The 24,034-nt window shown below is 33.7% G+C and overlaps 1 protein-coding gene across 1 annotated transcript in view; it reads left to right on the forward strand.

Annotated features, from left to right (window-relative positions):
• Window positions 1–24,034, forward strand: part of DPYD (dihydropyrimidine dehydrogenase) — a 797,518-nt gene that overhangs the window by 625,053 nt on the left and 148,431 nt on the right. The window contains exon 19 of the mRNA XM_045547470.1: window positions 22,537–22,679. Coding sequence (XP_045403426.1) covers window positions 22,537–22,679 — 143 coding nt within the window. The remainder of the gene's footprint in view (window positions 1–22,536; window positions 22,680–24,034) is intronic.

The following is a 24,034-nucleotide window of genomic DNA, read 5'->3' on the forward strand; positions in this document are numbered from 1 at the left end:
GACCCTCTTACTCTGTATGTCTAATTAATCACAAGGTCCTATATAGTCCATCTCTGAGTGTGAGTGAAATCTTTTACCTCATCTTCTATCCTACAGCCTTGACTTATTCCAAGCCCTTGCACTTAGAGACTTAATTCTTACATGACTGTCTACCAGTCTGTTCACATTCACTCTTGTCTCCTTTTGATCCTTATGCAACACCACCATCACTTACAAAGTCTGAAATACCATCTTACCTGATAACTACCCTGATTGAAATGCTCAGAGGCCCTCTTACATATGTAAAAGAGTCCAAAATGCTGAGTGTAGAGTATAGGACCCTTCAGAAGGACATGGATGCAGATGGTTTATTTAGGGGTTGATCTTGGGAAATAGGCACCAGGGAGGAGAGAATATGAGACAAAGAAGGAGCAAAAGCTAATTTAAGAGGACATTATTGTTAGAGTACAACTGTAAACTCCTGAGAAATGTGCAGAAGCCTAGAAAAATTGTTCCCCTGAAGGGCGGAAGGTAGGAGCAGCCTGAGAGTCATCCTCGGAAACATTAACTCCCCTGCCCTTCCGTGGCTGTGGTACACTGGCCCAGTAAGCTCTTGCAGGGGCAGCAGAGGGCCTTGTACAGAAAGCGCAAAGATGCTTAGCAGAGCAGGTGGGACTCTGCTTTTCTGGGCTCAGGAAGAGCTGACAGGGAACTGCCCGTAGCAGCTGTGGTTCAAGTCAGAGGTAGCTGAGGGGGCTGTGATGTATGTCCCGGAGACACCTGCCACACTCTCCATCTAGCTCTGTCTCCTCCTTTCCCCTCCTAATCCATCCTTTAGGCCCTGCTGCATACCTGATGTTCCAGGTACTTCCTGATCTTTATCCTTTTGCTCATGCAGTTCTCTCTGGATGAGCAAAGGATGATTCCCATCCTTCCTTTGACTACCTTCTAAAATGCTACTTATCTTTTAAGATGTAGCTCATATTTCATTTTCAAGTAAAGATGACCCACCTAGACAAAGTATAACGTACCTTCCTCTGAAAAGCTGTCATGATCATTCTCCCAGGTTTTATTGGAGCTATTGGCATGTACTAAATAGGTCATTTACATCTTCCTTTAGCTAGATTGTAAATTTCTTAAAGACAGGACTGATGTTTAATCATGTTATGTCACTGCCTCCAAACATAATAATTGCTTGATAGTTAGCATTTAATAAAAGTCTGCTAATTTAATGAATGAAAACACTTGAATATTTTAAATATATAGTTTAAATTTGTATAAAAGTTAATTTTGAATTTAGATTTTCTCCAAATGATGGTACAGAACTTTCCTTGAAGAAAAGCTGTGAAGATATTTGCACTCGGACCATATATTATATTTATATATAGATAGATAGATAGATATAGATATGGGGGGGTGTATTTTTATTTTAGTACCAGTTGTAAATGTCAAAATGTGCTATCAGTAATAATCCTGGACTCTCAGGATTAATTTATAAAAATATAGGTCTTGTGTAGTACAAATAAATAAATATCAAAGTTATGTTAAGTCCTTTATATTCTAATAAAAATATATAAATATAGAGATTTTATAAATATGTGAGTATATATCTTAATATTATCCAGCCTATTATTTGAAAAAAATTTGATGTCCCTTTTTTGTTCAATACATTTCATAATTTTGCTACACTTTAGTTTTCTCTTTTGAAATGCCAAATACTCTGATATATCGATGTCAGAATTTTACTCTGCATTGTGGTATGCTAAAAGTATGTTTTTTGTATGTCACAATGTCTTCAGTAGCCTGAGTTCTTTTTACCGATTTTTGGCCTTGAGATTTCAAAACGACCTGGTTGGTAATCATTGTTTGATGTGAAGTGGGAAGGTAGGTGGGCAGAGGAAGGGTTTAGATATGTTAAAGTCTGGTTTGTGGACAAGATTATGTATCTACAGATAGAGTACATGGCTTTGCATCATATGTTACCATTATTCACAGATTTTTAAAATTATAAAGGTTGGGGGATGTTAAGGAATCCATAGTTATTTTGTTCTTAGTACTAAGGTGTCTGGGGAGAGGGGAGAGATAATGTAAAGATGGAAGATGGAAGATAAGGGAAAGAAGAGGTTTTATATAAATTAGAGAAGAGGAGAATATAACTGAAAGGGAGGAAAAGAGGGATGAGGAAGGGTAGGAGGGGAATAATAAAAAACTTACCATTGTTAGCTATAAAAAATTGGTTCAGAGTATGAAGTCTACTACTATTGTGTTTAATTAAAACTGAAAACATTTTGCCATCATTTTTATTAGGGGGTGAAAGAGGTATCCTGGAGGGAAATAATTCAGTCACTATCAGACACTCCCATTTCAACCATAATAGGTCTTCAACCTTTTGTAGGAACATAGGGTCTTAAAATAGGCAAGACTAAAACAACTCATAATCTACTATCATCAGTCATCAGTCAATATTAATTTCTTATAGAAATAGTGTTAATTCTTTCTATCTGGAGATCTTATTTACAAAGGAGGGAAATGTTTACCCATTTGCACTGGCCCTGCTTGAAAATGAAATGGTGAACTTGACTTTTCAAGACTACATAACTTCTAGAGCACGAGGCAGAATAGTCTGCTAATCTGTTGCTAAAAGGCAGCCTCGCACAGGGATGAGGGGCGTGGAATCAGTGCTACCTGCTTGGGATAAAATCCTGGTGCCACCACTTATCAGTTGCCCTTGGTTAGGTTATTCAGCCACTCTGGATTTCATTTTTCCCCTCTGAAAAAAAAATGGCAGAAATAAAAATACCTACCTCTCCACATTGTTGGGAGGATTAAATTGCTTAATAATTTTACAACACTTAGAATAGAGCTTGACATATAGGAAATGCTGTATAAGTATATGCACTTATTTTGCTTATGAAACTCTGCCTTTATCCTTGGAAGCTTTGTTCCCTGAAGAATTTAGTTATATCAGGCTCCTCTAATAAGTGAAAACATGAAATAAAACATATGTTTTCTTTGTAGAAATACCCCAAACAGTGCATTTCATTCATGATTTGATACTCAGACATGCCCTAAAGTCTCAGAATCAGTTAAGATAAATTTGCTGTCTAAATGAAGCCAATGTAGGTGGTGTTGATGAGCAGTTTACCACATCCACAGAGCTTTTACCAGGTGTTAAGCATCAAACCTCCTGTTCTACCTTCTGATCTGAGCCTCCACAAACCAAAGCTCTAGCATCAAAACTTCGATTTTATCCTTTGTGACTTGGCCTCTTGACATACTCTTAGCAAATGAGATCTTTTCTTCTTGTCTGGGTAAGTCTTCTGAAGTAGAAAGTGTTGAAATAAATGGCTTATGACATGTATAGTGTTGAAATAAACGTTTATTTTAACACTTCATAAGTCATGAGCCATTTATTTTAACACTTTTCACTTGAAGTGTTTAAATAATAGGTTTTATACAGGGATGTGTCATCCACTCTGTTTAATGTAAAAGTGAATATGTAAATACATCCATCTATCTAATCTGGATTTTACACCCTTTGGCTGCCAAACATCGTGGTTGCCATAGTTTCTGGAATAACCTGAAATTAAATTTTCTTCTCGTTCGTTTTTCTGTTGATAGGTAATTTGGTGGTACGTAAGGTGATTGGACATCATTCCATTAATGGACAAATGGTTAAATACATTTATTTTCAGAAACCTAAAAAAGTGTCAGCAAAGAGTAGAGTTGACAGTTAAATGCTTTCATAAGTAGAACAGCTTTTACTTAAAAATGTCAGGATTTTTCTTTTTGTTTTTAGAATTAATAGCAACTTGTTTGCAGGGTTATTTTTGAGCACTCATACAAATATGTGGGGGGGGTTATATATTAATGTAACAAATATGTATGTAATGCAATGCCTGGAACCAGAACATACAAATATTAACTTTTTGAAACGAGGCATTGTGGAAAACAGCACTGGTTTGAGAGTCAGTAGGTTTGGCTGGAATCTGAGATCTTCCAGTTACCATTAAAAGCGCAAGATATTTAGCCATTTATACCATAAAAAGTAAGAGCTGCCAGAGACTTTGTGAGATTTAAATGAAATAGCACAAGTAAAAGCCTTAATAGAGTGCTTTGTGCATATTAGGTCATTCAATAAAGGATAGCTATTATTATTGCTATTATTTCTTAGCAGGAAGTGGCAATTAATAAAAACAGCTGTAAATGTTATATTTTTAAAAATTATTTTCAATAGTCACAAGTTTGTGTCTTTGTTTATGCCAAATAATATAGACAAACTGATATTTGTATAAGAGCAGAAAGAATCCAAGTGTTAAATAAGGGTTTCTTTTTAAAATAAACTTTTTGTTTTGGAATGATTTTAGACTTACAGAAAAATTGAAAAGATAGTACAGAGAGTTCCTATATACTTCTCATCCAATTTCTCCTATTTCTAATTATCAGGCATATTTTAATTTAAGAATTTACCAAAGTAATACCCTGTGGCAGAAAGTATTTGTGCCAAAGCTTGAATTTTAAAGGCTAATGAAGAGTGATAAGAAACGAATGGAACAAAACATTGTGAGATGGATATTGAGAAGGACATAAAGGAGAGAAGCCGAGGGCAGGGAAATTAAAGCGAAAAACTTAGAAAAACCTTAGTTCTCACAGACTGTCATTTTCCTTTATATAAATAGCTCCCTAACAAATCCATCTCTATTGAAAGAGTTAATTGAGATATGAAAGGGAAAATGTTTGCTTTTGCTTTCAGATACTAGGAAATCTTTTAAAGAATAATTAAAAGCTGAGAAGTAAAAATGCTCCAGAAAGAATACAAATACTAACATTCATTTTCCATTTGACATTTTCCAATGTCTATAAATGCTATTGATTTTAAATTCTAAATTATTTCACTTCTGAACACGCCTTGTAGAATTATTACAATGCTGTTTGTGTGGGCTTGTAATCATTGATTGCAACATTATACTCTCCATAAATGTGCCATTGTGAATAATTAAACTTGTTAGTATTTTGTTTGCCTACAGTCTTTAGAGTGCTAGCCCTTTCTAAAAATCATAGTATGATTTCTCTAGTTCAGTTTGTGTTGGATATGGGAAATATATCATTTTTTTCTGAAACTTTCAAATGCTTTTCCATTTTCAAATTTCAACTTTTAAGAGCTGTTCCATAACAATTCAGCATTTAGTGAATGAGAATTCTGAGAGTCTTATGATTTGTATTCTGTAGTTTATAAATAAACGATCTTCCAGAAGGCAAACAGGAGATCTTTTTCATACTAGTTACTGCCTGTGAGCATGCCATTTCTCACACCTTCATTCTTACTGCCTAGAGTAAAATAAACATTAGCATTCCAAAAAAGATATACATTGTGGCTGTTGGCCCTATTTACACTAGGTTGCAGATGTACTTGCAGAAATTTGAAAAACTGTTATAGTCCAATATGATTTCTGTTGACTTTTAAGCATCTACAAAGAGTTTCTAAGCTCTAATAAAATAAAACAATATATAGCAGTTTTGGCAGAGGTTAATAAAAAAGTCTCTCCCTTTGAGGCATGCAAGCCATATTCTGTCCATGCCTCTGTGACTAGATTTAGCACATCTGTGATCCCCAAAGCCCAAATATGAATGGTCTAATGCTATTTGGAATCATTATACACAATTTAAGCATTTGGTTGATGAAACACTTACGGCAACAATATAAACTGAGGGGAAAAAAACAAGAAAGAACATCTATGAATGAGGAAAAACATATGCATCACATTTTGCTTAGATACGTGCACTGGTACTATGCATCCTTTCCCCACCATATTGGTCCTGGTAATAGGCTATCTCCTTTTCATGCAAGCAGAACTTAGTTAACTGCCATTTGGCAATGAGTTGAGTCATCCAGGGTTGCACACTTGCCAATTTGGCTGAATATCCATGTCAATTGACAAAGTAATGACCTCAATTTGACAGGAGTCTGAAATTTCATCAGAAAACATTAAAGATCGGAAAAGTAGCAAATAGAGAAAGGATATTTCATTACAAGCCCATCATAGACTTGACATAGCTATGAGCCAAATATTCTTTAAGGATTTAGCTGGAAAGAAAAATTTATGATTACATGGTTTTAATAGAAATAACACCCTTGAGTACCTCCTCTCTTGTTTTGGAAAGGTAAAGAGATACTCAAATACCAATTTGGGCATAAAGTGCAAAATCAGAAATTCTCATTATATGTTAACATTATTTGTTGTCAGTTGATGACATTTTTGAAATTTGGCTCTGGGGTCTTACTTAGCACAATAGTCAGGAAAGGGCCAAACTACTTTTATGGCTTACTGAAGCTGTGCCTTTCTAAATAGAGTGATTTTTACCATGCTTGGCTAATTCAAGAGTTATGATTTAGATGGATAGTTGAGCCATAATACCTATCATTATATTTGCATCATTTTTGTACCCCATGTGTCCTTATCTATAATAATCAATGATTTATCACTGACAATGTGGGAGTGTGTGTGTGTGTACATACTTATATGTGATATATGTGGCTTCTTTAAAAGCATTCCCTTCAAGAAAATTTCATGGAGATTACAAATATTAGTGAGGCCAACAACATCATAAAAATTGCTCTCTTTGGGTTATCTAGTTGACATAGATTCACCTTCCATGATGTACTGCAGATGATGATCTTTGGTCCTATTCACCTTTATGTAAGTTCACAGATTCATTTTCTATTTGTAAGTGGGAAGATGCTCTCATATTTCGTAAAATGAAGTATTTGAAATATTCTGACCATCAAAAGATTTTTTAGAATTGAATGCAAATAGGAGATGCCTACTCACTTTTGAGGTAGACTTTTATTCTACTTATTATTTATGCATTTATATATTTTTTTGAGTAAGTGTAGTTTATGTGCAATGCAATATATGTGTATTAAATGTTCAGCTAAATTAACTTTCCAAATGGTTCACGTCTGTACTAAGAGCAGTCTGAAACAAGATAGAGGATACTTCCTTCACACCTGAAAGTTTTCTTAGGTTGCATGACAGTCAATTTCCTCAACCCCAGCTAAGACTTATATCACCATAGATTCTTTTTGTCTGTTCTGAAACTTCATATAAGTTAAATAATATTTATTCTTTCTCTTTTTCTCTTTTGTGCCCTCCTCCTCCCTCCCCACCTCCATGTGTGTGTTGAGGGGTGTGTCTGGCCTCATTTGCTCAGCATATTTTTTTATATTTGTATGTAACTATGTTGTTACATATATCAGCAGGCAATTCCTTTTCATTGCTGTTAATTTTCATTGTGTTAATTGACCATAATTTGTTTATCCATTCTCTTATTGATAGATATTTGGGGTTTTCACTTCCTGTTTTGAGCTATTATTAATAGGCTACTGTGAACATTTTTGTGCATATACTTTTGTAGTTTGGTTTCACCTCTCTTAAATTAATATCAAAAAATAAAATTGCTGGGTCATAAGAGAGATGTATGTTTAATTTGTTTTAAGAAACTCCCAAACAGTTATCCAAAGTCATTGTATCATTTCATATTCCCATCGTCAATGTATAAGAGTTCAACTCGTTCCACATTGTCATCAACCTTTGGTGTTATTAGTCTTGTTGATTTTTAGCCATTCCAGTGGATATGAAATGGTGTTTCATTGTGGTTCTAATTTATATTTCCCAGGTGTGCAGCACTTTTTAATGTATTTATTGTCTGTTTGTATCTCTTCTTTTCTGAAGTGTCTGTTCAAGCATTTGGCCCATTATAATTGAGTTATACATCTTTTAATTGTTGGTTTATAGGAGTTCTTTGTATATTTTAGATAGATATGAGTTCTTTTTCAAATGTAGGTGTAAATATATTTTTCTAGTCTTTGGCTTCTTTATTCATTTCCTTAATGATGTCTCCTGATGAAGTCCAGTTTATCAATATTTAAAAAAAAATTAGTGCTTTTAACATCCTTTCCAAGAAATCTTTGTCTAATCCAATGTTACAGAAATATTCTTCTATGATTTTTTTTCCTATGAACTGTATGGTTTCAAATTTTACATTTAGACCTAATAATCCATCTTCAATCTTTAAAAAAAAAATTTGTATGAAATGAGGTAGGGTCATGGTTTATTTATTTATTTATTTATTTATTTCTTCTTTTTCTTCTTACAAATATTCTTTTCTTCTAACACCATTTGTTAGAATGACTTTTCTTTCATTGAACTGACCTGGCACCTTTGTGAAAAATCAATTGACCTTATCTGTTTGAGCTATATTAGGACTCCATTCTGTTTTATTTATTTATTATATATTCTAATACCATTGTCTTGATTATTGGAGATTTAGAGGAAATTCTAAAATGAAATGGTATCCTTGAGCTCTGGGTTTTTTTTTTTTTTTTTTCATGATTGTTTTGGCTATTCTAGAGCCTTTGTATTTTTATATAAGTTTCAATATCAGCTTATCGGTTTCTTCAAATAAAGCTTACTGGATTTTCATTTGGGGTTGTGTTGCATCTATGTATCAAATTGGTGAAATTTAATATTCTAACAGTATTGAGTCTTCTAATCCATGAATTCAGTATATCTCTTCATTTTCGTTAAGTCTTTTTGTTTTTTCTCAGAAATGTTTTGTAATGTATGGATCTTGCATGCCTTTAATAAACATATTCCAATTTGTTGCTTTTTTGTGCTGTTGTAAACGTTATTGTAAATTTTAACTTTCTGATTGCTTATTGCTATTAGGTAGAAAAGGATAGAGTATATAGAAAGTATAAAAAGTATATGCGGAAAGATAATGTTTTACTATTATGTATGATGTTACCTATAGGCTCTTTATAGATGTCCACTGTCAGATTGAGGATAGTTTCATTTACTTCTATTTTGTTGACAGTTTTTACCATGGATGGATTTTTAATTTTCCTAAGTGTACTTTCTGCACCCTTTTGAGATGCTCACACAGTTTTTATCTTCTATTCTGTCAGTGAGGTGAATTATACTAATTGATTTTCAAATGTTAAACCAACTTCCTATTTTTCGTATAAACCCCATTTAATCATGATGCTTAACCCCTTTTATACATTTCTGAATGCAATTTTCTTATATTGTATTAAAGATATTTAGGTCTTTGTTAATGAAGGACAGTGGCCTATAATTTTACTTTCCTTGAATGTATGTGTCAGGTTTTGGTATCAGGATTATGCTAGCCTCATAAAGTGAGTTGGAATTTGTTTTTTTTTCCTCTATCTTCTGCAAGAGTTTGTGTCAGATTGGTACTATTTCTTCCTTGGAGTTGACAGAATTTGCCAATGAAGCCATCTGGGCATGCATTTTGCTTTGTGAAAATGTTTTTTTATTATGATTCAATTTTCTGTAATAGTTTTTGGTCTATTTTTGATTTTGATTCTCTGACTTTTCTGTCTCAATTTGGTTGGTTATGTTTTGCACAGAATTTGTCCACTTAATTTTAATTGTTGAATTTATTGCATAAAGTTCTTCATATTGTCCTGTTGTTATACTTTTAATGTTTTTAGAATCTGTAATGATGGCACTACTTATTAAGCACTTACCATGTGATTGTCACTGTGCTACCTATGTTACATAGATTATTTTATTTGATTACGTCTGGTTCTATATTAGGTACCTTAGAAGTTCTTGCCCATTCAATGGTTATCCAAATAGCTGCTAGATTCTAACCATTCATTTGGCTGAGGAACGTCCCCAGCTTGTAGTCTGAAGCCCTAAGACATTAGGGGTTCTGAGGGCCACATTGACATGCACAGCTTGAGACTAGATGCCCACTTTTGGCACATGGCTGCCGTCTTGTATGGTAGGAGAGGTTGCCAGACTGCTGTGTATTCTCATGGCCTAGGGTAGTGTGAGAGCTCCTTTAAGTAACACTTCAGATCTTACCTGAAGTAATCTAGTCTTAAATTCTCTTTCCTTTTCACTTGATCATGTGCTCTCTTTTTACATGCTGCATATTCCTGCAGTATTTATGATGTTTGTTAAGAGTATAAATGTATCTATGAAAATGAAAATACACATTACTGGCAATAGTTGTTGAATGACTGAATGGAATGGAACATTTGCTCTCTTCCATTACAGAAGCTCTCTATACTATGAAAAATTGGATCATACTGTACTAGTTGTAACGTTTATCTCTTCTGTCTGATAAAAATCCTAATAATACTTTTTTTATCAGACTAGAAAGATCTTTATGATGTATAGAAAGGCTACAGAAGGATCATATATTCTTTTTAGTTTTTCCTGAGTAATATTTCTATTAATAATAAATAGTAATATTTATTTTTATTAATATTTTAATTGCTATTAAAGTAGCAATGTTATTATTTTTCATTAATAGTAAATAGCTTTGGATTTCCCTCATTTTATCTTTTGTTTAGAAAACTGTTGAAATTCAAACCTATTTATTCTTATACCAGGTCAATATTTTAAAAAGCATTTTTTAAAATAAAATATCATATAGAAATTGATGATGGTCACTGGGGGAGTTGGAAATGGGCTGTTCCCCTCCCTGCTGTCTATTGGGCAACACCCCTACCCACACTAATGCCCTGTGGACCATTTCCCTACCTGAGAGGCTGCTTTAGTTTTACTGCTAACATAAATGTTTCACAAATATGATTTCTTCGTTACTGTATCTGCATATTTTCTCACCTTGTCCCTGACCCCTGCCAGAGTTTGAAATAGCCTATTTTCCAGCCCCAGACCTACCTACCCAGCTTTCAAGGCCCAGCTGAAATTCTGCACCTTTCTCAAAGCCTCCCTGGAGCACCGCTGGCTTCCTGCCTCTCCCTCACCTCTGAGTTTTAGCCATGTCTGTCATCTGCCCCACAAAATCAGGCCTGTGAACACATGTTGCCCACGTTTTCATCTCATCTACTGAGCTTTATAAGCTCACTGAGAGGAGGCATCTCTTCTGCTGCCTTTAGCATCAGGGAAGTTGCTAAGTACAGGAAATAATTTTGGCTGAAAATGATTTCACAGTTTTACCCTATTGAAATTCAGGAAAAAAATTTTGTCAATTAATCGAGAGAGCAACTAATTGGTAGAGCCCCTCCGTTTCAAAGTGCCTTGTCAGTTTTATAGCAAGCATTGGTTCTCAGAGCGTTCAGAAAAGGGCCCAGGTGGAGATGTCCTTGTCCACACTACGTCTTTGAGAGTTGTCCAGCCCAAAGAAGAGAACAAAACCGCATTGCCTGCTGTGCAGCCCGTGTTTCAGCAGACTCTGAGGAACACAGTCTTATCACAGGGCACAGAGATTAACACATGTAATTCATTGTAAAGTGAAAAGAGAATGCATTACTGGGAATGAAAGGCGAGGTTTTACAGGACAGCAAGTGCTACCATGACACCCTGGCCACGGAACCACCCACAGAGTAAACAGCACAGAATTTCATAGAGAAAAGAAATCACGGTTTTCCAAAGAAAGAAATAATATGATCCTGGTGGATGTGGGAACTCTTTTTTGTTATTTTTATATGTCCTCAGAAAAAAATGCCCACTTCTAGTTGTCCTGCATCCTCCCGAGGGCAAAATGCAATTCTGGTCATGGGCATTATCATTGTCATTATAATCTTCCTCTTTCTTCTATTCAAATAACCATTTTTGAATACACGTAGAATTGTGAGAATTTTATGTGGTATGATAACATTTGTTCTGGACATCCTTAAGCAAAATCACATGAGAAAAGTTTATATACCAAGTCTGCTAAGTCTGTCATGGTTCAGAATACTTCTTTGGCTGAGGAAATATGTCTTTTATTTGAATAGTCCATCTATTCATATTTATAAGTAAACCCTTTACATTTATAGGCCACAAGCATTGCCAGAAGCTCTTATTTGGGAGAGACTGAGGCATATGGTAATCTGGAAATAAAGAAAAGCCCTCACATTCAAACTCATCAATGAATTTTATGGTGACACTGTAGATTAATTGTTTTACTGTTGTAATGCATTATTTAACCACACAACCCTGCCTTTCTTACATGCATATACTGTTTAACTCTTTGAACCTGAGTTTCCTTATCTGTAAAATGTGGATAATGCATATGTGACTTGTAATGATGTTGTGAGGATATAAATAATGGGTGGATAATTTAGCGGAGCAACTGGTACATAATAGGCTCTCAAATTAATTTAGCTATAAAAACGATATTGCCATTGGCTTTGAATTCTAATTTTGTTTTGTTATATGAAGGTCAGCAGATTAAAAATTATGAAAGTCTCATAGAATATTACCACTCACAACCCAGAAACACTGTATGATGCCTCATCAAGGGGTCTTAGTGGAATAGGCAACTGGATAGCAAGAAAGAAACTGAGAGTTAGAACTGTGGTCCATTTTAAATGCTAAATGCCATCTGAGCTCTGAAAGCTATTTATAGTTTTCCTTGATAATTCTCCTTTGAAAGTGTCCACCACTTTTAAAGTAAAAATATGCTTAAATGTTTAAGATTAATAGTAAGAACCCCACTTTAAAAAAATAGTAAGAAAAATTCACTACTTATTTTTTCCTGTGTGGAGGTTATAGACCAAGTAACACAATGAATGTATTATATATATTATACATATTCATAGGTGTATATGATTTTAGTTTGCACCAGCCAATTACGTGAATCAATTTATAGAACTCTCCATTCTTGTTTCCAAAGAGAGCACATATGTTGTAGCATCTACCATGGAAACTAAACCAACTTGGAAATAGCAATAATGTACTTATTTCAAGAATCTTTTTCTTTTAGCTATGTCTTTCCTCTGTGTAAACATGTCTGCACACTGGATTTCTTTCTAAATCTGAATGTCCTCTCTGGCAATATTGAAGAATGTGCTTACTGTACTGTTTCATTAAACTGCTGTGTTATCGGGTAATTGTTTAAACATAATGCCATAGCACTATCAAAAGGAAAGGTGAACTAATGGCATTTGCAAATGTCAGGGATTATCTTAACACTTTTATTATAGTTTATAAAAAGTAGGTTCAGGGCATTTCATGGCAATTATTTCTACAGAAATTGGTTATTTAAATAAATTGCTAATTATCTGAAGATGACAGTATTGAAAATGCTACTAATGAGTTGTTTAATAAGTGTAGCTTGTGGTGGCCACCTACAGGTTGAAAATAGAAAGAACATACGTATAGACTAATTGTAACTAGTGAATGCCATATATTTTTCCCCCTAGTAACAAATCTTCATGCCATCCATTGAGTCTTGAACACTGTAGTGAGTTTCTAAGTTCTTAGATTACGGTTTTTGTTCTAAAACAATTTCACTTTGCCTCTATAGTTGTCTTTGTCCTATCATGCTTGGATATAATTATCACTAGTTATAGTTAGTATGGTTTTTTAATTTATCATCTCAACAAGGATACTTTTAGACTGAAAGAGGATACTACTTATAATTATATCATGTAATTATGAATAAATACAGGTATACTAAACTGGGACTTTCTTGGGCAAACTGGACATATGTCACTCTAGTTATATTAATTGACAACTCTAGCTCTAATTTAATTCCTGACCAACAGTTAATATAATGCTAATTTATATAATTTCAGTTTTCTTGGTTTTATCATTCCTGGACAATATACCTTTATTAGTTATAAAAATTAACTGTTCTTTCTGAGGCTTAATTTATATCCAAACATTTAAAATAAAGAAGAATTATAGCATTGTGGTTAAGAGCATAGTATTGGGAGTCAGGTAGATCTGGACTTAAATACTGGACCCACACTTTCTAAGATGATCTTGAAGGTGTGATATTTATCCCCAATGAGTCTCAGTTTACACATCTATAAAAATAGAGACAATAACACCTATCTCATAGTAAGGTCATCAGGACAATGTATGCATAAATACATAGGAAAATACCTGACAATTAGCACTCAAAAGAGGAGTCTTTATATTTAATATATTTGATTTTAAAATTTCATTTTAATGAATACTTGTTCCTTTTCTAAGTTAACATCATCACTGGCATCTATAGGGAAACTATTGCTTATATAAAATTGCTCTTTAAACTACCATGACAATGTTCATAGTATCCTCATTTTTAATTGGAAGAATATCAGCTAATCCAACATTTCCTATAGTACAGAAGTCTTTATGCTGCATTTTATCTGTCAAGTAGCCATCTATATTCAAGGGATAGGGAGTCCCATTGTAGCTAATTTCATTGTTGAATTTACAACAAATTAATTATTACAATAATAAAACCAATAATGTGTGCTGAATCACTGGTTCCAATTTTCTTTTGAATAAAATGAACAATATGCCTTTTCTTCGTAGTTGCCTTTCCAATATTTGAAGATAGCTATTAGGATTCCTTCCAACCATTATATAGATATATATCATGTGTGTGTGTGTGTGTGTGTGTGTGTGTGTGTGGTGTGTATATGAGAGAGAGAGAGAGAGAGAGAGAGAGAGAAAGAGAACATCCTATTCACTCTGTTATGTTGGCAATTTTATATAAGTTTTATTTAAACTGTCAGACATGGAACCAAATGTGTTCTTCTGAGTGTATATATCATTGCAGATCCCATATATAAAAATTTCACAGCATATATTCTGATGATGCCTATTCTTGTAAAGTGAATTTTAGGAGCATCGTAAAAATAGCCATTTTTATTGCAGAAGTAAATAAAAATACCTTCTTATCAAAAAAGAGTCAAACAATAGGAAGTATAGATATCAAAACTTGAAAGTTCCTCTTCAGCTCCTTTATTGCTGAACTCAGCCCATTCCCCAGAGATGGTAAGTGTGAGCAGTTCAAAATTCAGCATTCTATGCACTTACATGAACATATACTAAATGTAATCATATGCTTTTTTTTTGCCAACAATGAGACTATACCATATATATTGTTCTGCTTCTTGTTATTAACTCTTAATATTATATATCAGAGCTATTTGTATGTCAGTTGTAAAGGTTTTCACTGTTTTGCTACCCAAAAAATCCACAACACTTCAAAGAACATCTTTGTATATGTAGTTGTGTCTATGCACTAATGGAATAGATTGCTTAAAATGGAATTTCTAGACAAAAAGGCATATATATTGAGATATTGCAAATTATATTTAAAAATCTAATAAAGATTTATTCACACAATTATATACATCTAGAGTCATAGACCCAAGCTATGAATATTTATATTTTTTTAAAAAATCAAATGACAATAGAATCCCCAAATTTGATATCTAGTAGATTAATACCCCTTAAGTATTAAGCGTTTATCCCTATATGCTTATAGCTGAATGTTTATGTTTCTGATCAATTTTCTCTGGTTTTGACAGTAATATTAGCTTATATATACTATGAGCTAGGCACTATACCAAGTGATTTCCAAGAATTTTATCATTTAATACTTCCCAAGTCCCTATGACATTATTGGTATTAATGTCCCTGTTTCACAGATAGGGAAAACTGACGTTTTAGGAAGTTAAGGAGCTTGCTCAAATCACAATTGTATTAAGCAACTGAGCTGAGACTTAAACATAATTGGTTGGACTTCGCCATTTCTTCTCCTAGCATTAAGCCATAGGTTTTCTTAGGCAAAAACAATACAAAGATGGTACTCTTTGTAACTGCTGCACTGCCACTTCTCAATAATAACTGAGAAGTGGGAACTTTCATGTCACGAAGACTTGATTTTCAGTCTCATTCTATCCTTATAAACTGTGTGGCACTGAACAAGTTATTGATTCAGCTTGGGCTTCCTTTTTTCATGTACAAAATTGAGAGGACAGCACCTGCCTTTCATAGAGTCACAAGGGTTTTAAATTACACAAGGTGCATGAAGCCCCACCCTTGCTGTCTGACACGTGGAAATCACTCCATGAATGGTGCTGCTACTCATTCCACTAACAGCAGCTGACACTTTCAGAAGGGAGAATGGCTCCTTCCTTGGTGAATATTAATTCTCTTGCTTTAATATAAAATGCCTGGCACATGCTAGGTACTGAGTTACTGAATACAAATCAACTATGAACATATTAAATACATTATGAAGCAGATAAATATTGCTATAAAGGTATGAAGACAGAGAAAAAATCGTGGAAAACTCCACTAAAATTAGGCATTTTTCAGAAGAAAATTTTTAGCTTTTCCCAAAAAATTAAAATGACAACATCAAATAATTGACTTTGTTTTTCCCGTTTCTCCCCTTTGGATTTCACATCTCTACATATAACCCTAGATGCTTTTATTATTTCAGTTTCTGCTTGAATTATGCTAATGTTCTCAAAAGACCTTAATCCATGTGTAAAAATGTATTTTTAAATGGCTGCGCTTCATGTATTTATCAGTATATTAGCTTCATTAACATTTTAAGCTTGTTTTAGTAAAGCATAAAGTTGTTGGTGCTTGATTTATAGGTATTTTATAAAAATCAATCTCAACTCTAAATCCTTGAAATTCTTGATTTGCTAATATTTTCTTTCTTCTAGATGATGTTAAAACTATTAACAATTAGACAAAGTTCAATTTCTAATGAATTTGTTATCCATTTAATTCATTATATTTTAATTAATATAAGCAAATTAAAACTACATTTTCTTTTGTATACACAGTGAGCATGAGTGAGTATTATAACCCAATTTCTGTTTTATTGCCAGCTAGAGCTATTATCAGTGAGTTTATTGTGGACTTAGTTCTAACAATTAATTGTGTAACAGTAGCTGTCCTAGGAGTCAAATGATTAGGGAAAAAACAAACAGAATTAAACTCAATTATTCAAAATTCCAGCTATCCAAAATTAGCATATGTTCCACACTATCTTGCCCATTAAAAATTCCTTTTCTCTTCAAGGATTTAGTCATGCAAAGTAAATCTCTGCCTCCTTTTCACCAACAAACTTGAGTTCTTATATGGTCATTAAAATCCTTACATATTGCTTTAGTGCATGGACCTTTTGCTTCTCAAAAATTTTCTAAAAAAGCTATTGATGTCTGCCTGTGAGATTTTTTTCCCTTTGGAGTCAAAGTAATCTTATCAACATTATGACATTGCTAAATGACAGCTGTTAGGGAAGGAGAAAAGAGAACATGTATAGTTCTCTTTAGGTATCAGAAGATAGAAAAATCTATCCTCATAGGCATCATGCTTTTGTCTCCAATTTAAAATTGGTTTTATTGTATCACCAAACACACAAGAACAACACAGAATGTAATATCAAAGTAAACTAAATAAATGCTCCCTCTGAAATCAATTGTCCTTGAGGGTAGTAGAGATTATATAATAATAGCAACACTTCCATAATTTTTGTTATGTGATAGCCCTTTATATAATATATATTAAATCATTTATTCCCCAAAATAATTCTTTGAATTTATAATTTTCATTATTTAGTAGATGACAAAATTGAGATACAGTTATATTAAGAAATTTTCACAAAGTCACACAACTTGTAAGTGGAATGAGGGTTTAAACCTCAGCAATTGGCTCCATTGTCTGACTGATGTTGTAATTAGTTCATCCTCAAATCACCTTTCTTCTAGAATTTATACTAGTAGTATTTATAAAACATATAAGGTTTTCTGGATTCAGGATTTGGTCTAAAAAAGTGTATAATTTTCAAATAAATGTGAAATTTTTCTAAGGGAATAACAGTAAGGAATGAATAATTGGACTCAAATTATTTACCTTGAAACAACTTATGCAGATGGTAAGGGCTGGTGTTTTGGTATCAGTCCTGGATAAACAGTTCGGACCTAAACTGATTAATCAGGAAAAAAAATGCCATAGGTGCTTAATGAATATTTTGTGGCTAGACAGATGGCAATGGATAAATAAAGACTGAATAAGGAACCTGATTAAGTCATAATACGTTAATACATATATATCAATATATAATACTATAACTAATGGTAGCATTTTTGAAATTATACTTCAAGTATGTGACAAAAGAGTATTATATTCTTATACCACATTTTACTAATCTACTCATGTATTGATGGGCATTTGGGTTGTTTCCACATCTTTGCGATTGTGAATTGTGCTGCTATAAACATTTGGGTGCAGATGTCTTTTTTATAGAATGTCTTTTGTTCTTTTGGGTACATGCCCAGTAATGGGATTGCCGGATCAAATGGTAGGTCTACTTGTATCTGTTTAAGGTATCTCCATATTGCTTTCCACAGGGGTTGCACTAGTTTGCAGTCCCATCAGCAGTATATCAGTGTTCCTGTCTCTCTACATCCACACCAACATGTATTGTTTTGGGACTTTTTGATAAAGGCCATTCTCACTGGAGTTAAGTGATATCTCATTGTGGTTTTGATTTGCATTTCCCTGATAATTAGAGATGTTGAGCATTTTTTCATATGGTTGTTGGCCATTCTTCTATCTTCTTTTGAAACATCTCTATTCATGTCCTTTGCCCACTTTTTGATACGGTTGTTTGATTTTTTTTTTTTTTGCTGATTTTCCTGAGTTCTAAATGGATTCTAGTTCTCAGCCCTTTGTTGGATGTGTAGCATGTGAAAATTTTTTCCCATTCTGTAGGTGGTCTGTTTGCTCTCATGACTGTTTCTTTGGCTATGCAGAAGCTTTTTAATTTAATCAGGTCCCATTTATTTATTTTTGTTGTTGCTGTGATTGCCTTTGGGGTCTTCTTCATAAATTCTTTGCCTAGGCCAATGTCTGTAAGAGTCTTTCCCACATTTTCTTCTAGATTTCTAATAGTTTCACACCTAAGGTTTAAGTCTGTTATCCACCGTGATTTGATTTTTTGTGAGAGGTGAAAGGTGTGGGTCCTGTTTCAGTCTGTACTCAGCTATAAGACATAACGGTGATATAGAGTCTCTTATGTTCTCCTGGATAGAATTGGAACCCATTCTACTAAGTGAAGTATCCCAAGAATGGAAAAATAAGTACCACATATACTCACAGCAAACTGGTTTCCCTGATCATCACCTAAGTGCACATTTGGGAATAACACCAATTGGGTGTCAGGCAGATGTGGGGTGGGGAGGGGATGGGGGTATACCTACATAATGAGTGCGATGTGTACTGTCTGGGGAATGGACACGCTTGAAGCTCTGACTCCGGGGGGTGGGGGGGCATGGGCAATATACATAACCTAAACTTTTGTACCCCCAAAATAAGCTGAAATAAAAAAAAATTTAAAAAAAGAGTATTATATTCTTTAAAAAAAGTTTCCTTAAAATCAGATTGATTAACTTAATTCAAAATCTCTGTCTTACTAAAATGTTTTTCTGAAACATGAATCAATCCAAAAGTGTTCTGTGCAATTTATCAAAGAAGCTCTATGGATTCAACAAAATGATTTGCATTTTAAGTTGTGACTACATGGAGGGCCCAGACTGATTTGAGACCAAAAGTTACAGTTCAGCCTAGTCTACCAGCTATTCCACAAAGGCCACTTCAGTTCAAATCAGAATTCTTGGCAGCAACATTGCAACTTAAAGGTCCCCTTCATTTTCTGTATGTTTATGCGTTTGAACCTGCAGATTATTTCAAAACATGAGGACTCAGAATGGCTTGATGTAATTGAATTTCCCATTAGGATCATCTGGCCACCCCATGTAGATGAAGGCTTAATTTAAATGGCATGTTACCTATTAGTTCATTTAAGTTTATAGGATTTCAATTTCTTGATTTAAACCTTGTTGTTTCCTTAAGGATGGAGTCCACATTCACATTTCCTGAGCTTCTCAAACTGGCTTCTTCCTCTCTAGTCTTTGGTCTAAAATCATTAATCACTGCAGTAGTGACAAAAGTTTTAAAAATCTGTATCTCAATACCTGTGATTCCGGAAGTCTTTATGCATTTTAATTGGCATATGTACAACTCTGTATGGCATTGATATATGCATTTTCTTTGCACCGAAAGTTTTATTTTAATTTTGAACCTATTATTTCTTCATTTCTGTCATTTTAAAACTGAAAAAAAATTTCTATATAACAATTTAGAAAGATTCTTTTATATACCTTCAGTTTCCTTCCAGAAATCTTTCTTAGTGGATGTGAAAGTCATTTTTAAAACCTATTCCCCTTAAAAATTCTGAGAACAGGTAAAAAATCAAACAGAGTTTATAATGGAAATAAAAACTGAACTTACTATTGCCCAGCAACAGAAGGGTCCATTTCTTCATTGTTGGATCTCATTTCCTCAGAGAACATAATTACTCTTAATTTAAAAAAAAATCATTATTGGTTTGAAAGGTTTTCCTGTTCATTAGGTATATTAGAAAAGTCTTAGAAAAGGAAGAAAAACATAAAGTAGAAAATGTCTTATTGACCTAATTGAACATCTTCAAATGCCAATGAGGATTTGCTGATGTTTTTAATACCTGTGTAATAATGTTGCCCTTTGAGTGTAACTGGTTAAATTTTGAAAGCTATGTTCTGGGATTTTGCTATTCCATGTCCATTAATATCAATTGGAATATGTGGCCAAATCCCTGTATACCACTTTGAGATTTTACCCCTTGGTGTTAATGATAGTGTTCTAACAGTGCATTTAGAAATAAATTATTTATCTGCTTAGCTCAAATTTCCTTTACTCTCTTGGGTCAACTACATAAGGAAAAAAAGGAATCCCAATATTTCTTTATTACTTCAAAATGACATATATGTAAAGAAGCTATTAGCTTAGTATATATTGAACAGAGAGTTATACAGAGATATCTATGTGTTTATCTTAAGGTTTAAGTTGCAGATAAAAATATGTATATGTAAATGTGCATGTGTAGTCTCACTATTAATCCTTCTGTCCTCTATGTTAGCCTTGTTTATGGTTAAAACAAAGACTAAGAAGAAACTGCTGATAAATATTCTAATATAGAAATTGAATCTTGACATCCAGTTTCTAATTTGACCTAATTTAATACCTGTGTTCTAAATGTCTGTTATAGAATCTGAAATGTCATCAATTGAATATTCTTAGCTAAGACATACTAACACGTAGAGGAAGCTTTTTCAGGTGTGGGAGCAACAAGCAGACATTTCCACAAACATTTTTGTTTTCAGTATAAAAGTATCAGTTATGCATAGGTTCAGTTTTATCTGAAATGGATATTAACAGGATAAAAAGAAAGCTGTTTTTTTTAGGGGAGGGACTTTATTTTTCAGAACAGTTTTATGTTCACAGCAAAATCGAGAGGAAGGTCCAGAGATACTCTATATAACCACTGCCCCACACATGCACAGCCTCCATTATCAACATCTCCCACTAAACGGCTACAGTTGTTACAAATGATGAATCTACAATGACACATACATCAGAATCACCCAAAGTCCATAGTTTACATCAGGATTCACTCTTGGTGTTATACATTCCATAAGTTTGAAAACATGTAAAACAACATGCATCTACCAATGTAGTATCATATATAGTATTTTCACTGTCCCAAAAATCCTCTTTGCTCTGTCTATTTATGCCTCCCTCCCACTCCTGGCAACCACTGATATTTTTACTGTCTCCATAGTTTTGCCTTTTCCAGAGTGTCTTATAGTTGGAATCACAATATCTAGCCTCTACAGATGAAAAGACACTGATTTTAAGGAAAGCTCTGTGTAATTCCTTAAAGTGAGCACTGCAATCAATACATATTGATAATGAGAGTGACTACACTTACGGTAGTGGAGATGATGATAAAGTACTCACCGCACGAGGCCAAATCAGTTGCTTGTTTGTGTTTGTGAAGCCCTGGTTTAAGGCAATGTCAGATTCTTGTGCAAATATTAATAGAACTATCTTTGGTTCAGAAAATGCTTTAAAGGACCACTGACTTATGAGTGAAGACTAGGAATATCATATTATATTCCTTTGTTATGAAAGCATTAATTTACTCTGGGATATTTAACACTTGAGATTTCAAAGAAGTCTTAGCACAGGATATTCATTTTTATAATGAGCCCAAAGTACTTTTTCCATCTGTAGAGTTTTCATTGCTATTAGGGAATAATATACTGGTAATGTTTGGCTAATTAAAACATCTAAAAAAACTAAATAAAAATACTCTAATTACTGGATTCTAGTAAATTCTCTTGATTAAAACTTTCTACGATATGAAAAATTAGATTAGGCTCCATATATTTCTTCAAATTGTTGGAAATATGTGTAAAAAGCAATATGGAATCTGTAAGTTCATCAGCACCTTGCTTGTTTTGTAGTATCTATATTCATACCAGCTGCTTTATACTTTACAGAAACATAATATAGCTGTATGTCTATTTATGTACTGTATATGATTGTTTTTCTTTCTCAAAATCTGCTATTCCTTGTGTGTTTAAAACAGGTGCTTGAATGTTCTATATAATTTTTTACACATTACTTTATATCAAATTGTAATATGAGAGAGTTCTCAGGTTACTATACCCACTTGAATAACATGTCTGCATTCAATAATAGCATCAAAGTCCTTAAAATGAATAAGAACTTTGACAAATAACAACATTTATACAATATATATGTATACATCTTAAGTAGAGATAAAGAAATTTGAAATGTGTCCAGTACATAACAGTATGTAAGGCAATAGGTTCAAATAGTCAATGTGCTAACCATTGATTATTCTTATTTTCTACAGGGACAGCAATCAGACCTATTGCTTTGAGAGCTGTGACCTCCATTGCTCGTGCTTTGCCTGGATTTCCCATTTTGGCCACTGGTGGAATTGACTCAGCTGAAAGTGGTCTTCAGTTTCTCCATAGTGGTGCCTCAGTCCTCCAGGTAGGACTTGTGTTTGTCTATCCCTTAAAAAGCTCCATCTCACAAATACAACATAAATTGTGTGACAACAAGTATATTCTTTTAGGTCCTCTTGAGAAAGAGAAACTGCATGGGATCAAATGGCAGCATGCATTAAGTCCCTCTCATGAGTTGTGAACAAATCTGAGGTTCATTGCCTGTCCTGTTGAGGGATTACAAACCCTCTATCTTTTTCTAATGTATTTATTCACCCATCTGTTTCTAAAATAAATGAGATCAGGTACCAAACACATACTACCCTACTGGATAAAAACAAATCCATGAGGAAATCTGAGTAAAAGTAGAATCTGAATTGAAAAATAAAATGAAATCAAGTGTATGACAATCTCTGCCATAAGGTGCTAGAGGGATTACCAGATTTGACTCTGAGCTTCCTGACAGCCAAAGAAGGAAATTATTGGCTTCATAACTTTCAAAATATAAAAATATATTGGCTAGTCAGCTTCTTGTGGTACAAAGCTGAGGGAGATTCTTCCACTGTCTTCATGCAGGTATGCTTTGTGATGTAGTGAATTGTACTCTTAATAACATCCCTAAAAATAATAAAAATTAGGATTTTAAAATCATTTATACACTTTTTTTTATATGTTGCTCAACACAGGCCTAGTACTATTGGCACATTTTACCATAGGAACTTCTCATGCAGGTTTTGTGGTCTGAGTTGACTAGGGATAACATTTTTATGTGATGACGAGACTGAACTCTTCAGTAGTACTCCATTAATGTGGCTTCTCACTACTACTCCATTAATGTGGCTTCTCACTACTACTCTATTAATGTGGCTTCTCACTACATAACAATGATGGTAACTGGAAAGCAGAGACTTTAGCATCACTTGCATTCTCTGGCAAAAAGATAGAGTGCAAATACCTTGTGTTCTGATTTGTCAATCAGAATTAACATTGTCTTAAGAAATACTTACAGTCTAGTTTATGTGGTGAATTACATTTTTAGATTTGTGTATGTTGAACCAGCTTTGCATCTCTGGGATAAAGCCCACTTGGTCATGGTGAATTATTTTTTTCATGTGCTGTTGGATTCAATTTGCTAAGGTTTTGTTGAGAATTTTTGCATCTATATTCATAAGGGATATTGGTCTGTAGTTTTCTTTTTTTTTTTGTTGTGTCCTTTCCTGGCTTTGGTATCAAGGTGATAATTGGCTTTGTAGAATGAGTTCGGGAGGATACCATCTTTCTAAATGTTGTAGAATAATTTCTGTAATATAGATATGAGTTCTTTGTATGTTTGGTGAAATTCGGGTGTGAACCCATCTGGTCCGGGACTTTTCCTTGTTGGACTCTAAGGTGGAAATAATG

This window comes from Lemur catta, chromosome 3, assembly GCF_020740605.2.
Source record: "Lemur catta isolate mLemCat1 chromosome 3, mLemCat1.pri, whole genome shotgun sequence".
NCBI lineage: Eukaryota > Metazoa > Chordata > Mammalia > Primates > Lemuridae > Lemur > Lemur catta.